The following is a 15,547-nucleotide window of genomic DNA, read 5'->3' as shown; positions in this document are numbered from 1 at the left end:
AGTGTTTTGAGATGAAAGGAGAGGTAATTGGAGAAAAATATAAATATAATGGCAATATTATACACACAGAATACATTTTAATATGAACCATTGTTGACCCTAATAATTAAGCAGTAGAATAAGATAGACAGCTGGCATAACTACTGCTCCTCCATATAGTATGAGCATTAACAACTCACTTTAAGGAAAAAGACTTAAGGGAAGATTGCTTTACTCAAAATATGAAAAACATTTTTTTCTGCCTTTTAGTCAGTTTGTTTTTTTGATGTTGAGTTGTATGAGCTCTTTACATATGTCGAATATTAATAACTTTCAGTCATATTATTTGCAAATATTTTCTTCCATTCAGTAGATTGTCTTTTCATTTTGTTGATAGTCCCATTACTGAGCAAAAAATGGCCAGAAGAACTGTTTTTCCAAAGAGGAAACTCAGATGGCCAACAGGCATATGAAAAGATGCTCAACATTGCTAATCATCAGGGAAATGGAAATCAAAACCACCATGAGATATCAACTAAGCTGTCAGAATGGCTGACATCAAAAAGATCATAAATAACAAATGTTGGCAAAGAAATGAAGAAAAGGGAACATTTGTACACTGCTGGTAAGAATGTAAGTTGGTGCAAGCCACTGTGGAAACACTATGAAGGTTCTCAAAAAAAAAAAACAAACCTAGAACTACAATATGACCCAGCATTCCAGATCCTCAGTATATTTCTTAAAAAAAAAAGACTAAAATCAAAAAATATTAATACCTGAACCCCATATGAATCATCTAATCCAAATGGGTATCCATTTTGTTAGACACCAATCACCAGTAATAAGTTCACTAAAGAAAAGTAGCACAAACACCAAAAATTAATGACAATAGTGCAATTACAAAGTTTAATTATTTCTGAAGTGTGCTTTCTGAATAATGATTTTTAAAATGAAAAGTATTTAGCTATAAATTCTGTTCTATACAAAAGGACATCTGTCCCCAGTACAAATTGGGAATTCAGAATACTTTAACTATACTCAAACTGAGTTGCTACAGCCAAGTACCTATAAAATGAGAATTTTGTGTATGAAATCAGGAGTTACTTTTAAAAAATGGGGATGGAAATTTGCCTATCTTTAAACTTTCTGATCAGGCATGAAGTAATTCTGGCCTCAAAGTTTACTTTATAAATAACTGGTCAAATTTCTGTGAAAAACCAATGTTCTTACACAGAAGAGAAATAATTTGCCAGCTATAGCTACAAAGTTTCATAATTAAGGATTCAGAGTGCTATTCAGTATACATTAAAGATTTTTCCTTTCTTTGTATCCCTAGATACTTGCTATTTGTTAAATAGTTTGTATTTTATGATAATAGGCTGTCAGAACTCATTCACACAGTAACTGTTCTATAGTTGAAATTGATTTCAATTATTAAAATTGTATACAAGGAAATTAGGTGTGTAGTTGGTTGCAAATAACTTGCCATCTGGTGTTGGGTCAGAAAATGCTATTTCATTAGTGCTGAGAAAACAGCCAAACATGAAGCAATTCCTGAGCGTGTCTACCAGTCGTCGTGCAATGCGCTTTCTTCTTTTCAGTCTGAAGACCCAGATTCTACTTATCCCACACACTGCAGGTTCTGGTACATCTGAACATTGCCAAGCCCTCTGACATTCTTTAGAGCTTGGGGTTTCTGGGCCAGTTGGTTCAGACAGGACACGGAAGGCCTGTTTGATGGGCTCTGCAATTAAACACCCAACTACTTTCTTTTCATCAGAGATAAAGAGCAAGGTTTTGGTTTTGTTTGGATATTTGGGAACAACTTGCTGGAAGCCCAATTCATTATCAACAAGTTCCTGGACATCTTCAACCTTTCTGATAGCATAACTCGGGTCACGTTTCAGGACCAACACTATTTTCCCATCCCAAAACTCTGCTACAACACGTTCTTTTTTCCAGCCTGTATATTTGATTCCCTCCACAAATCGGTGGTGATGCTGAACATGCTGCAGTTCGTCCTCGGGGTTGGAAGCAGCGTAGATCATGCCACAGGACTTACACATGGTGGCTCCGAAATGTTTCTGACCTGCATCAATGATGAGCTGGTCTTTTGTTTCTTTGTTTGAATCTCTGGTATTAGTACTCTTCTGTATGTTGACTTGTTTTAAGAAGTTAGTAGATGTAACTACTAAGTAGTAGTTTTAAAAGTAGTAAATTTTAAACCTAACAGATTTAAAATTTAACAGAACCAAGGTTAATAAATATGTCTAGGCTGATGGGCCACAGAACATGATGACTTTATGTAAATATACCTAAATATGGATACATTTTTCTAATATAATTCATGGATACTTTGAAAAACAGAATTATTCAGCTTTTTTTTATTATTATAAAGTCATGTAGCTTCACTCTGGCAGTAAGACTCTAGGGAAGTAGTGTCCAGGTCATAACTCTGTAGAATCTGTTCCTCTACATTCTTTTATTTGCCTTTAAGTTAATAGTTCTAAAATTTTAAAGTTTGGTTTCTCAAAAGACTGTGAAAGTGTTAAAATGTGTGTAAATTTTCCAAACATTTTAATGCTAGTTTCTGTACTGCTGTGTTTAAAAATTGTCTGAAATATTTTATTTTAAAACTTCATTAACATTATTTTGCTCGATGCCTTTATGATGAATCAATTAAAATTCTTTTCTGTATTAAAAAAAAAAACCTGAACCCCAATGTCATAGCAGAATTATTTACAATTGTCAAGATATAGAAGCAAACTAACAGTCCAACAGCAGGTGAATGGATAAAGAAGATGTGAAAATGTATTTATATATATGTGTGTGTGTGAGAAGGAAATGGCAACCCGCTTCAGTGCTCTTGTCTGGAAAATCCCATGGACGGAGGAGTGTGGTAGGCTGTAGTCCATGGGATCACAAAGAGTCAGACACGACTGAGTGAGTTTGCTTTCACTTTTACATATATATATATGTACACATACATACACAATGGAATACTACTCAGCTATTAAAAGGAATGAAATTTTGCCACTTGCAATAACATGGATGAACTTGGAAAGTATTATGCTAAGTGAAATGAGTCAGACATAGAAAGACAAATGTATAATATGACATATATGGAACGTAAAATATGCAACAAGCTAGGATGTATAACAAAAAAGAAGCAGACTCACAGATACAAAGTATAAATTAGTGGCTATCAGTAGAGGGGGAGGAGAAATATGGGGAGGAGGGAATGAGAGGTAAAAGGATAACATTTAAGACAGGCTCAAGTATTGTATAACAGAGGGAATACGGCCAAAATTTTGTAATAACTGTAAATGGAAAATAATCTTTCAAACTTGTATAAAAAATTAAAAAAAACAAATAACAAATAAAATCCCCCAAATTGTATAGAGATAGTATAAATTAATAGCACTGACTGTACCAAAAAAAAAATTATGCTAACCAAAATAAACACTTGCCTTGAAACAAAAACTGAATAAACCGTTCTTCTCAAAAAACAAAAAATAGGAAAGATAGGAATTTCTTGTCTTCCTTAGCATGTGACCAAGAAACTTCTTTCATATTTGCAAATATACTTTGTTTAACCATTTAAAATTAAAGTAATACTGAAATGAATATAATCACAAGGAAAACTATCACAGTCAGTCAGTCCAGTCGCTCAGTCATGTCTGACTCTTTGTGACCCCATGGACTGCAGAACATGACATTTCCCTGTCCTTCACCAGCATCTGGAGTTTGCCTTGACTCATGTCCATTGAGTTGGTGATGCCATCCAACAATCTCATTCTCTGTCATCCCCTTCTCCCACCGCCTTCAATCTTTTCCAGCATCAAGGTCTTTTCCAGTCAGTCAGTTCTTCACATCAGGTGGCGAAAGTATTGGAGTTTCAGCTTCAGTATCAATCCTTCCAAAGAATATTCAGGACTGATTTCCTTTAGGTTGGACTGGTTTGATCTTCTTGCAGCCAAAGGGACTCTCAAGGGTCTTCTCCAATATCACAATTCAAAAGCATCAATTCTTCAGCACTCAGCTTTCTTTATACTCCAACTCTCACATCCATACATGACTACTGGAAAAACCATAGCTTTGACTAGACAGAACTTTGTTGGCAAAGTAATTTCTCTGCTTTTTAATATGCTGTCTAGGATGATCAGTTCGTTGTCATCCACACAGACAAAGGCTTTGGCGTAGTAGATAAAGCAGAAGTAGATGTTTTTTTGGAACTCTCTTGCTTTCTCAATGATTCTATGGATGTTGGCAATTTGATCTCTGTTCTTCTGCCTTTTCTAAATTCAGCTTGAACATCTGGAAGCTCACGGTTCATGTACTGTTGAAGCCTGGCTTGGAGAATTTTGAGCATTACTTTATTAGCGTGCGATATGAGTGCAATTGTGCAGTAGTCTGAGCATTCTTTGGCATTGCCTTTCTTTGGGATTGGAATGAAAACTGACCTTTTCCAGTCCTGTGGCCACTGCTGAGTTTTCCAAATTTGCTGTCATATTGAGTGCAGCACTTTCACAACATCATCTTTTAGGATTTAAAATAGTTCAACTGGAATTCCATCACCTCCACTACCTTTGATTGTAGCGATGATTCCTAAGGCCCACTTGACTTCACATTCCAGGATGTCTGGCTCTAGGTGAATGATCACACCATCATGATTATCTGGGTCATAAAATTCTTTTCTGTATAGTTCAAAGTTTTCTTGCCACCTCTTCTTAATATTTTCTTATTCTGTTAGGACTATATGATTTCTTTCCCTTATTGTGCCCATCTTTGAATGAAATGTTCCCTTGGTATCTCTAGTTTTCTTGAAGAGATCTCTAGTCTTTCCCATTCTATTGTTTTCCTCTATTTCTTTGCACTGATCACTGAGGAAGGCTTTCTTATCTCTCCTTGCTATTCTTTGGAACTCTGAATTCAAATGGGTATATCTTTCCTTTCCTCCTTTGCTTTTCACTTCTCTTCTTTTCACAGCTATTTGTAAGGCCTCCTTAGACAATTTTGCCTTTTTGTGTTTCTTTTTCTTAGTGATGGTCTTGATCCCTGTCTCCTGTACAATGTCACGAACCTCTGTCCATAGTTCATCAGGCACTCTATCAGATCTAGTCCCTTAAATCTATTTCTCACTTCCACTGTATAGTTATAAGGGATTTGATTTAGGTCATACCTGAATGGTCTAGTGGTTTTCCCTACTTTCTTCAATTTAAGTCTGAATTTGGCAATAAGAAGTTCATGATCTGAGCCACAGTCAGCTCCTGGTCTTGTTTTTGCTGACTGTATAGAGCTTCTCCACCTTTGGCTGCAAAGAATATAATCAATCTGATTTTGGTATTGACCATCTGGTGATGTCCATGTGTAGAGTCTTCTCCTGTGTTGTTGGAAGAGGGTGTTTGCTATGACCAGTGCGTTCTCTTGGCAAAGCTCTATTAGCCTTTGCCCTGCTTCATTTCGTATTCCAAGGCCAAATTTGCCTGTTACTCCAGGTGTTTCTTGACTTCTTACTTTTACATTCCAGTCCCCTCTAATGAAAATGACATTTTTGGGGGTGTTAGTTCTAGAAATCTTGTAGACCTTCATAGAATCTTTCAACTTCAGCTTTTTCAGCATTACTGATCAGGGCATAGACTTGGATTATTGTGATACTGAATAGTTTGCCTTGGAAATGAATGGAGATCAACCTGTTGTTTTTGAGGTTGCATCCAAGTACTGCATTGGACTCTTTTGTTGACTACAATGGCTACTCCATTTCTTCTAAGGGATTCTTGCCCACAGTCGTAGATATAATGGTCATATGAGTTAAATTCACCCATTCCAGTCCATTTTAATTTGCTGATTCCCAAAATGTTGATCTTCACTCTTGCCATCTCTTGTTTGACCACTTTGAATTTGCCTTGATTCATGGACCTACCATTCCAGATTCCTGTCCAATATTGCTCTTTACAGCATTAGACCTTGCTTCTATCATCAGTCATATCCGCACCTGAGTGTTGTTTTTGCTTTGGTTCCACATCTTCATTCTTTATAGAGTCACAACAAACTTTGGAAAATTCTTCAAGTTTGGGAATACCAGACCACCTGATCTGCGTCCTGAGAAATCTGTATGCAGGTCAAGAAGCAACAGTTAGAACTGGACATGGAACAACAGGCTGGTTACAAATCGGGAAAGGAGTATGTCAAGGCTGTATATTGTCACCATGCTTATTTAACTCATATGCAGAGTATGTCACAAGATATGCTGGGCTGGATGATGCACAAGCTGGAATCAAGATTACCAGAAGAAATATCAATAACCTCAGATATGCAGATGACAACACCCTTACAGCAGAAAGTGAAGAGGAACTGAAGAGCCTCTTGAGGAAAGTGAAAGAGGAGAGTGACAAAGTTGGCTTAAAACTTAGCATTCAGAAAACTAAGATCATGGCATCTAGTCCCATCACTTCATGGCAAATAGATGGGGAAACGATGGAAACAGTGAGAGACTTTATTTTGGGGGCTCCAAAATCACTGGAGCTGGTGACTGTAGCCATGAAATTAAAAGATGCTTACTCCTTGGAAGGAAAGTTATGACCAACCTAGACAGAATATTAAAAAGCAGAGACATTAATTTGTCAACAAAGATCCATTTCCTCAAAGCTATGGTTTTTCCAGTAGTTATGTATGGATATGAGAGTTGGACTATAAAGAAAGCTGAGCACTGAAGAATTGATGCTTTTGAACTGTGGCATTGGAGGAGACTCTTGAGAGTCCCTTGGACTGCAAGGAGATCAAACCAGTCCATTCTAAAGGAAATAAGTCCTGAATATTCATTAGAAGGACTTGATGCTGAAGCTGAAATTCCAATACTTTCACCACCTGATGTGAAGAACTGACTCATTGGAAAAGACCCTGATGCTGGGAAAGATTGAGGGCAGGAGGAGAAGGGGATGACAGAGAATGAGATGGTTGGATGGCATCACGGACTCAAAGGACATGAGTTTGAGTAAACTCTGGGAATTGGTGATGGACAGGGAGATCTGGCATGCTGTTGTCCATGGGGTCACAAAGAATTGGACGTGACTGAGTGAGTGAACTGAACTGAACTAAGGTTGGTCAAAGCTTTTCTTCCAAGGAGCAAGCGTCGTAATTTCATGGCTTCAGTCACCATCTGCAGTGATTTTAGAGCCCAGAAAGATAAAGTCTCTCACTGTACAATCTACTTCAGATATTTTTGTTTTCAAGTTATATTAAGATATTTGAATAAACTTGTATACTTAGTTCCTAGAGCTATGTACTTGTTCATTTACAATGAAAAACTGACCACTGGATTGAAGAATCCAGTCCTGTTTCCCTTTTATGGCTCAACTGGTAAAAACCCTAACATAAGACTTGCTCTATCAAAGCATCATAAATTAGATAGTTGAATCTGTGATTTGTCATGTAAGAGTGGATTTTCCAATTCATGTAGCCCTTATGTACTGAATAGGTATGCAGGTTATCTTTTGCCTATCCCCTCCCTCCCCCATGATGTTCATTGAAAAAGAAAAGAGATAAACAAGACTATGTTGTATGAACTGATTGGAAATAACTAGGCTCTGACCAGACAGATAATAATTTAGCTCTCTTGTTGAGTCTGTTGAATTGTTGTTTTCATCTGTCAAAATTCAAACTGATATTGACCTCTTTAAGTTTTTGTGTGTTTTCTCCACAATTTAGTGTGATGTAATATTTTGCCTATTTTCAGTATATTTCCACTAAGAATGATTAGTTGAAATCACAGTACAGGTACCATTTCACACCAGTCAGAATGGCTGCGATCCAAAAGTCTACAAATAATAAATGCTGGAGAGGGTGTGGAGAAAAGGGAACCCTCTTACACTGTTGGTGGGAATGCAAACTAGTACAGCCACTATGGAGAACAGTGTGGAGATTCCTTAAAAAACTGGAAATAGAACTGCCTTATGATCCAGCAACCCCACTGCTGGGCATACACACTGAGGAAACCAGAAGGGAAAGAGACACGTGTACCCCAATGTTCATCGCAGCACTGTTTATAATAGCCAAGACATGGAAGCAACCTAGATGTCCATCAGCAGATGAATGGATAAGAAAGCTGTGGTACATATACACAATGGAGTATTACTCAGCCATTAAAAAGAATACATTTGAATCAGTTCTAATGAGGTGGATGAAACTGGAGCCTATTATACAGAGTGAAGTAAGCCAGAAGGAAAAACATAAATACAGTATACTAACGCATATATATGGAATTTAGAAAGATGGTAACAATAACCCTGTGTACGAGACAGCAAAAGAGACACTGATGTATGGAACAGTCTTATGGACTCTGTGGGAGAGGGAGAGGGTGGGAAGATTTGGGAGAATGGCAATGAAACATGTAAAATATCGTGTGGGAAACGAGTTGCCAGTCCAGGTTCAAAGCACGATGCTGGATGCTTGCGGCTGGTGTACTGGGACGGCCCAGGGGGATGGTATGGGGAGGGAGGAGGGAGGAGGGTTCGGGATGGGGAACACATGTATACCTGTGGCGGATTCATTTTGCTATTTGGCAAAACTAATACAATTATGTAAAGTTTAAAAATAAAATAAAATTAGAAAAAAAAAGAAATCACAGTACAACAGCTATGAAAGTATTTTATTTTTTCAATATGTTTTTTCAAACAAATTTTTAAGTTCTGTTATTTTAATACTTGATAGAAGTTTATATGTGTGTTAAGGTGGATATGAAAATGTATGTATAGTAATAACCTAAATTAAGTGTTTTTAATACTAGAGTGGGTTGCCATTCCCTTCTCCAGGGGATCTTTACTCCCAGAGATTGAACCCGGGTCTCTCACATTTCAGGCAGATTCTCTACCATCTGAGCACCCAGGGAAGTCCCAAGTATCCCAGAGTGGGTTGCCAATCCCTTCTCCAGGGGATATTCCCAACTTTCTCAGGTAGTGCTAGTGGGAAAGAACCTGTCTGCCCATGCAGGAGATGTAAGAGACTTGGGTTCAGTCCCTGGGTTGGGAAGATCCCCTGGAGTAGGAAATGGCAAACCACTCCAGTATTCTTGCCTGAAAAATTCCATGGGCAGAGGAGCCTAGCAGGCTACAATCCATGGGGTCACAGAGCTAGACACAACTGAGCAACTAAACACACACACAAACATTTAGGGTTTAAGCCCAGCTGTGTTATACACATTAGGATAAATATTGCCATTCCTAAACTACATTAGCAATATCAGTAATATTTCACGGGGCTCATTAATTCTCTATGTCTTAAAAGCAAAAATAAAAAAGCTCCTGGTGAGTCCATCGTTCTCCTTCTCTCTTCTGTGCTACTCCAGCATTCTATGCATACGTCTAGCCTAGTGCTTATCCCCAGAGCTTCCATGCTATCCAACATTAGGGAACAATTTACACTATGGCCTTTTGAAGAGTTATGTGCATTCAAACACAGTGGGCATCACTTGCAGAGGCTTCAATGCAAATGTACCCTTAGAGTTGTGGCCCTGTTTATATCTTTAAACCATAACTATTAACTTCGCTGTCTGTCTCCCCCACCAGAGAGGATACCTGAGGATGAGAATGATGTCAGGCCCAACTTTGCATCCCTGTCTCCAGCAAGCTTCCTAACATATTCATAGTGTTGAAGAAGTTTTTATTGTGCAAGTGAATAATAAACTAATCCATGGAATAGGAAAGCTGTCACATTGTAAAGTAGTTCAGATGTTCCAGTTATCTTTCCTTGTTAGAAAGACAGTAGCTTAAAATATGTCAAACTTGGTAGTTTAAAATATGTCATTTTATTTTTGATTTTTTAATTAAAAATGTTTTAAATAATTTCTATTTTATAATTGAAGTATAGTTGATTTACAATATCATATCAGTTTCAGGTGCATAGCACAGTGATTTAGTGTTTTATATATATATATATATATATTCATTTCTATATTATTTTTCCTTATAGGTTATTATACAATATTGAGTATATTTCCCTATGCTGTATAGTAGGTCCTTGTTGGTTATCTATTTTATATATAGTAGTGTTGTTGTTGTTCAGTCACTAAGTCATGTCTGATTCTTTGATACCCCATGAACTGCTGCATGCCAGGCTTTCCTGTCCATTACCAACTCCTGAGCTTGCTCAAACTCATGTCCATCAAGTTGGTGATGCCATACAACCATCTCATCCACTGTCACTCCCTTCTCCTCCTGCCCTCACTCTTTTCCAGCATCAAGATCTTCTCCAGTGAGTTGGTTCTTCACATCAATTGGCTAAAGTATTGGAGCTTCAGCTTCAGCATCACATGTGTTAATGCCAGACTTATAGTTTATCCCTCTCCCTACTTTTCTTCTTTGGCAACCATAAGTTGGTTTTCTATGTCAGTGAGTCTATTTCTGTTTTATAAATCAGTTTATTTGTATCATTTTTTTAAATTTCACATATAAGCAATATCATATGATACACTTAAAAGTCTTTGCATAGCAAAGGAAACCATAAACAAAACAAAAAGACAACGTACAGAATGTGAGAAAATATTTACAAATGAAGCAACTGACAAGGGATTAAGCTCCAAAATATACAAACAGCTCATATAGCTCAATTAAAAAAACACACACACAACTAAAGAATAGGTGGAAGATCTAAATATACAGTTTACTCCAAAGAAGACATCAGATAGCCAAAAGGTTGAAAAGATGCTCAGGATCACTAATTTTTCAGTTCAGTTCAGTTCGGTCACTCAGTCATGTCCAACTCTTTGCGACAGCATGGACCACAGCACGCCAGGCCTCTCTGTCCATCACCAACACCTGGAGTTTACCCAAACTCATGTCCATCGAGTCGGTGATGCCATCCATCCATCTCATCCTCTGTCATCCCCTTCTCCTCCTGCCCTCAATCTTTTCCAGCTAGCAAAATGCAAATCAAAAGTATAATGAGCTAAGACCTTACACCAGTCAGAATGGCCATCATCAAAGTCTGCAAATAATAAATGCTGGAGAGGATGTGAAGAAAAAGGAACCCTCCTACACTATTGGTAGAAATTTAAATAGGTACAGCCACTATGGAGAATAATACCGAGGTTTGATATTTGGCAAAACTAATACAATTATGTAAAGTTTAAAAATAAAATAAAATTAAATCCAGAAAAAAAAAAATAAATTAGCTTTGTGAGACTTTCAAAAAAAAACAAAAACAACTAAATCTAGAGCTACCATATGATCCTACAATGCCATTCTTGGGCATATATCTGGACAAAACCATAATCTGAAAAGATACATTGTTTATTGCAGCACTATTTACAATAGCCAAGACATGGAGGCAACCTAGATGTCTATTGACAAAGGAATGGATAAAGAAGATATGGTACATATATACAGTGGTATATTATTCAGCCATAGAAAGAATAAAATAATACCATTTGCAGTAACATGGAGGTACCTAGAAATTATCATACTTAGTAAGTATACTAGTATACTATCATACAAAGTAAGCCAGACAGGGAACTATTTTATTACATCATGTGATTTTTGTGAGCTAGAAATCCAGACAGGGTTCAACTGAATGGTTCTGTTTTTCCACATAGCATCAACTGGAGCCAGAGAGACCTGATCTGGAGAGTACAAAAGAAGCTCATTTACACATGTGGCTCCTGTACCAAGGTGGCTGGAACACTGCAGATTGGTTAGCATTGCTTTCTCTCTCCATGTGGCTGGCTTGGACTACCTCACAGCAGGTCAGTCTCAGGATAGTTAGACCTACAGGCAGCTCAGAACTTTAAAAGCAAGTGCTACAAAATACCAAGGCAGAAGCTGTAAGATTCACATCCATTGCATTTTTTTCATCAGCTAAATAGCAAAGGTTGGCTGAGAGTCAAAGGAAAGATTGTTAGATTCTACCTCTCAGTGGGAGGAAAAGCGAATAATTTTTGGCTGTCTTTAACATACCACAGATACTTGGATCCAACCTTTGTTTATCAAGAAAGAGGTTAAATTGATAAACAAAATAATATCAGGAATGTTTACATATCTTGTGACTTCTACTAGGATTGGCACCTCTTCCATTCTATGTCCCAAACCATCTACATCTGCGTCTATCATTGTATGTTCATAGTTTACAGTACAAATAAAGAAAGAAATCTCAGCAATCTTTGAGATCAATTTTACTATTATAAGTTTCCTTTACAAGTTTCCTAAAAATTAACCTACAAGTTTAAAATGTGTTATGCATTCTGTTGAATATTGCTGGAGACAAGTAGCACATTTCATAAATATTTTCATTAAGATTCAGGATAAAATGCCAAAGATAATCCCCCACTGTCTATACATAGAGATTTTAAGTTGCACTTTTAGGAATATATGATTTTTACATATTTCCTGTTTAAAAATACTGTAGTAATACTTCATGGAGTCCAGTGTGCCCTCTTGTTGTTACTGTTAAAATGATTCAGACATGACTTTCTAAGGGTAATCTTATCCTGCCCAGTTATCCCTTGAAGTGAAATGAAGTGTAGTTGCTCAGTCGTGTCCGACTCTTTGCGACCCCATGGACTGTATCCTACCAGGCTCCCCCGTCCATGAGATTTTCCAGCCAAGAGTACTGGAGTGGGTTGCCATTTCCTCCTCCAGGGGATCTTCCTGACCCAGGGATTGAATCTGGGTCTCTCGCATTGTAGGCAGACGCTTTACCCTCTGAGCCACCAGGGAAGTTATTCCTTAACTCACCATAAAGTGGCTCAATGGCAGTCTTCTACTCCATTGGGATTTCTACTTGATTTGTTTCTCAGTTTGCCTCAACTAACAATGAAAAACAGCTGTTTTTTATGCTAATTGCAATATGAATACCTTTGAAAGCTCAGCTGAAATAAATAATATTTGTGGAGAACATCCTGGAAAACATCAATCCCATCGTCAAGAAACTCACAGCTCTCTGCCTTGGCCAAGCCAATCTTGGAATAACACATCTTAGAATGCATGGTATTGAATATAACAGAGACAATCTTACAAAATTCACTGCAGCAAAATAAGAATGTGGACTATATTAACACAAAGTTTTCACTCCACATATTGAACAAAAATTTCTCTTAAGTTTTAGCACCAGGATTGGTTGCACGCCCTAAGTGTGTAGGTTTTTTTTTTGTTGTTGTTGTTTGTTGTTGTTGTTTGTTGTTGTTTGCTTGTTTTTGTGTGTTGTGGACATTGTGAATCACACAATTGATCAAATTTCTTTTTTCTGCTGGCTGATAGCAAGCTTATAGACAGTGGCCCAACTCTAGCAATCATAAAAGATTTCATAACCTCAGATAATATACACTAATGAAATTCCTTGTCCCACTAAACTCCTTTATCCTATTTTTCTTTTGCCCATTTTTTCTTGATTTTAAATACATAGGTTATCCTGCTGTGTTGAAGTGAATCATGAGAAGCTTTAAACCATTCTGAAAATAATGGGCTACAAATTAATAGAAAATTCAAATGAACAGGTGCTACGCATTTACTGACCTATTTTTTTTAAACCTACCATGGGATATGTGGCTGTTTCTAGATTTGAATTGAAAACCTCTGGTAGAATAGCTTTATTCTTTTGTAAAAAAGAAAAAGAGAGCTAGGCCTATAGAAGACTCAGAGATAACTTCTATTATGCAATTATGCAGCTTCAGAGAGTTAGCAAGTTTGGGGGGTAAGCTTCCAATTTTCAAACCCCAATACTTGCTCTGCTACTGCAGAGCTTACAGCGGGAGTGTTGGGGATCTGCTGCCTGAGCCCTGGGCAAAGGATTCCTGGCGTCCCAGCTTGGCACAGGGACTTTAACTCCCACAGAAAGAGTGTTCTAACTTGTAGTTACCTCTGGTTAAAAAAAAAAAGGTCAACACACACATATTTTAGACACATAAACTAAGTACAATTTTTGAGCTTATCTGAATATCTAATCATAATTTTCCAACATCATTTTGATCCAAGCTCCAAATTGCCTTATTGGTAAATTTTGTGAGCAAAATTTGTAATCTGGGCACTTCCTTTGCCTAGATTTGAGCTTTACTGAATGCATTTTCGTGGGAAAAGAAAATGAACACAGGCCACATCTTCATTAAATACAGTGGAGGATGGATAATTAGTATTACAAAGGATGTTCTTTTCAATCACTTACTCAGTAAAGGAATTTTCCTGCTTATCTGTCATTTGTGTCACTTACAAACCATAAAGCCAAAACTTTTATTTGTAATTTTCTTTGTCCAGTATGCCAAATCGATATCAGTTCAGTTCAGTCACTCAGTTGTGTGCGACTCTTTGTGACCCCATTGATTGCAGCAAGCCAGGCTTCCCTGTCCATCACCAACTTCTGGAGCTTACTCAGTCTCATGTCCATTGAGTCAGTGATGCCATTCAACCATTCCATCCTCTGTCCTCCCCTTCTCCTGTCTTCAATCTTTCCCAGCATCAGGGTCTTTTCTAGTGAGTCATTTCTTTGCATCAGGTGGCTATTAAGTATTAGAGTTTCAGCTTCAGCATCAGCCCTTCCAATGAATATTCAGGATTGATTTCCTTTAGTATGGACTGGTTTTATCTCCTTGCAGTCCAAGGGACTCTCAAGTCTCCTCCAATGCCACAGTTCAAAAGCATCAATTCTTCTGCACTCAGCTTTCTTTATAGTCCAACTCTCACATCCACACATGACTACTGGAAAAACCATAGCTTTGACTAGATGGACCTTTGTTGGCAAAGTAATGTCTCTGCTTTTTAATATGCTGTCTGGATTGATCATAGCTTTCCTTCCTAGGAGCAAGAATCTTATAATTTCATGGCTGCAGTCACCATCTGCAGTGATTTTGGAGCCCTCCAAAATAAAGTTTCTCATTGTTTCCCTTGTTTCCCCATCTATTTGCCATGAAGTGATGGCACTGGTTGCCACGATCTTAGTTTTCTGAATATTGAGTTTCAAGCCAACTTTTTCACCCTCTTTTTTCACTTTCATCAAGAGGCTCTTCAGTTCTTCTTCACTCTCTGCCATAATGGTGGTATCATCTGCATATCTGAGGTTATTGATGTTTCTCCTAGTAATCTTGATTCCAGCTTGTGCTTCATCCAGCCCAGTATTTCGCATGATGTAATCTTCATATAACTTAAATAAGCAGAGTGACAATATGCACACTTGATGTACCCTTTTTCTGATTTGGAATCAGTCTGTTTTATGTCCAGTTCTAACTATTGCTTCTTGATTTGCTTACAGATTTCTCAGGAGGCAGGTCAGGTGGTCTGGTATTCCCATCTCTTGAAGAATTTTCCACAGTTCGTTGTGATCCACACAGTCAAAAGCTTTGGCGTAATCAATAAAGCAGAAGTAGATGTTTTTCTGAAACTCTCTTGCTTTTTCTATGATCCAATGGATGTTGGCAATTTGATATAAAAGAATTGAATTAGAGGGGAATAGGAAAAATAAACTATCATCTATTTAACAAATGTTCAGCTACCAACTGCTTAGTAAAAAGTTAAAGCTGCATAAAATTGCATTGGAGACTACATTTAAACAAGTAAAAATAAGAAAACAATGATTTTAAAAATAAAATTAA

General features: G+C 37.4%; 1 protein-coding gene across 1 annotated transcript in view; it reads right to left on the bottom strand.

Moving 5' to 3' along the window:
* Positions 1 to 771: 771 nt before the first annotated feature.
* Positions 772 to 15,547, bottom strand: part of LOC786089 (N-acetyltransferase ESCO2) — a 170,438-nt gene continuing 155,662 nt past the window's right edge. Inside the window, exon 2 of the mRNA XM_024992898.2 lies at positions 772 to 2,170. Within this exon, the coding sequence (XP_024848666.1) occupies positions 1,407 to 2,170 (764 nt within the window). The 3' untranslated portion in view covers positions 772 to 1,406. The remainder of the gene's footprint in view (positions 2,171 to 15,547) is intronic.

Source organism: Bos taurus, chromosome 5, assembly GCF_002263795.3.
Source record: "Bos taurus isolate L1 Dominette 01449 registration number 42190680 breed Hereford chromosome 5, ARS-UCD2.0, whole genome shotgun sequence".
NCBI classification, from domain to species: Eukaryota; Metazoa; Chordata; class Mammalia; order Artiodactyla; family Bovidae; genus Bos; species Bos taurus.
This window is presented reverse-complemented; position numbering and strand designations above follow the sequence as displayed.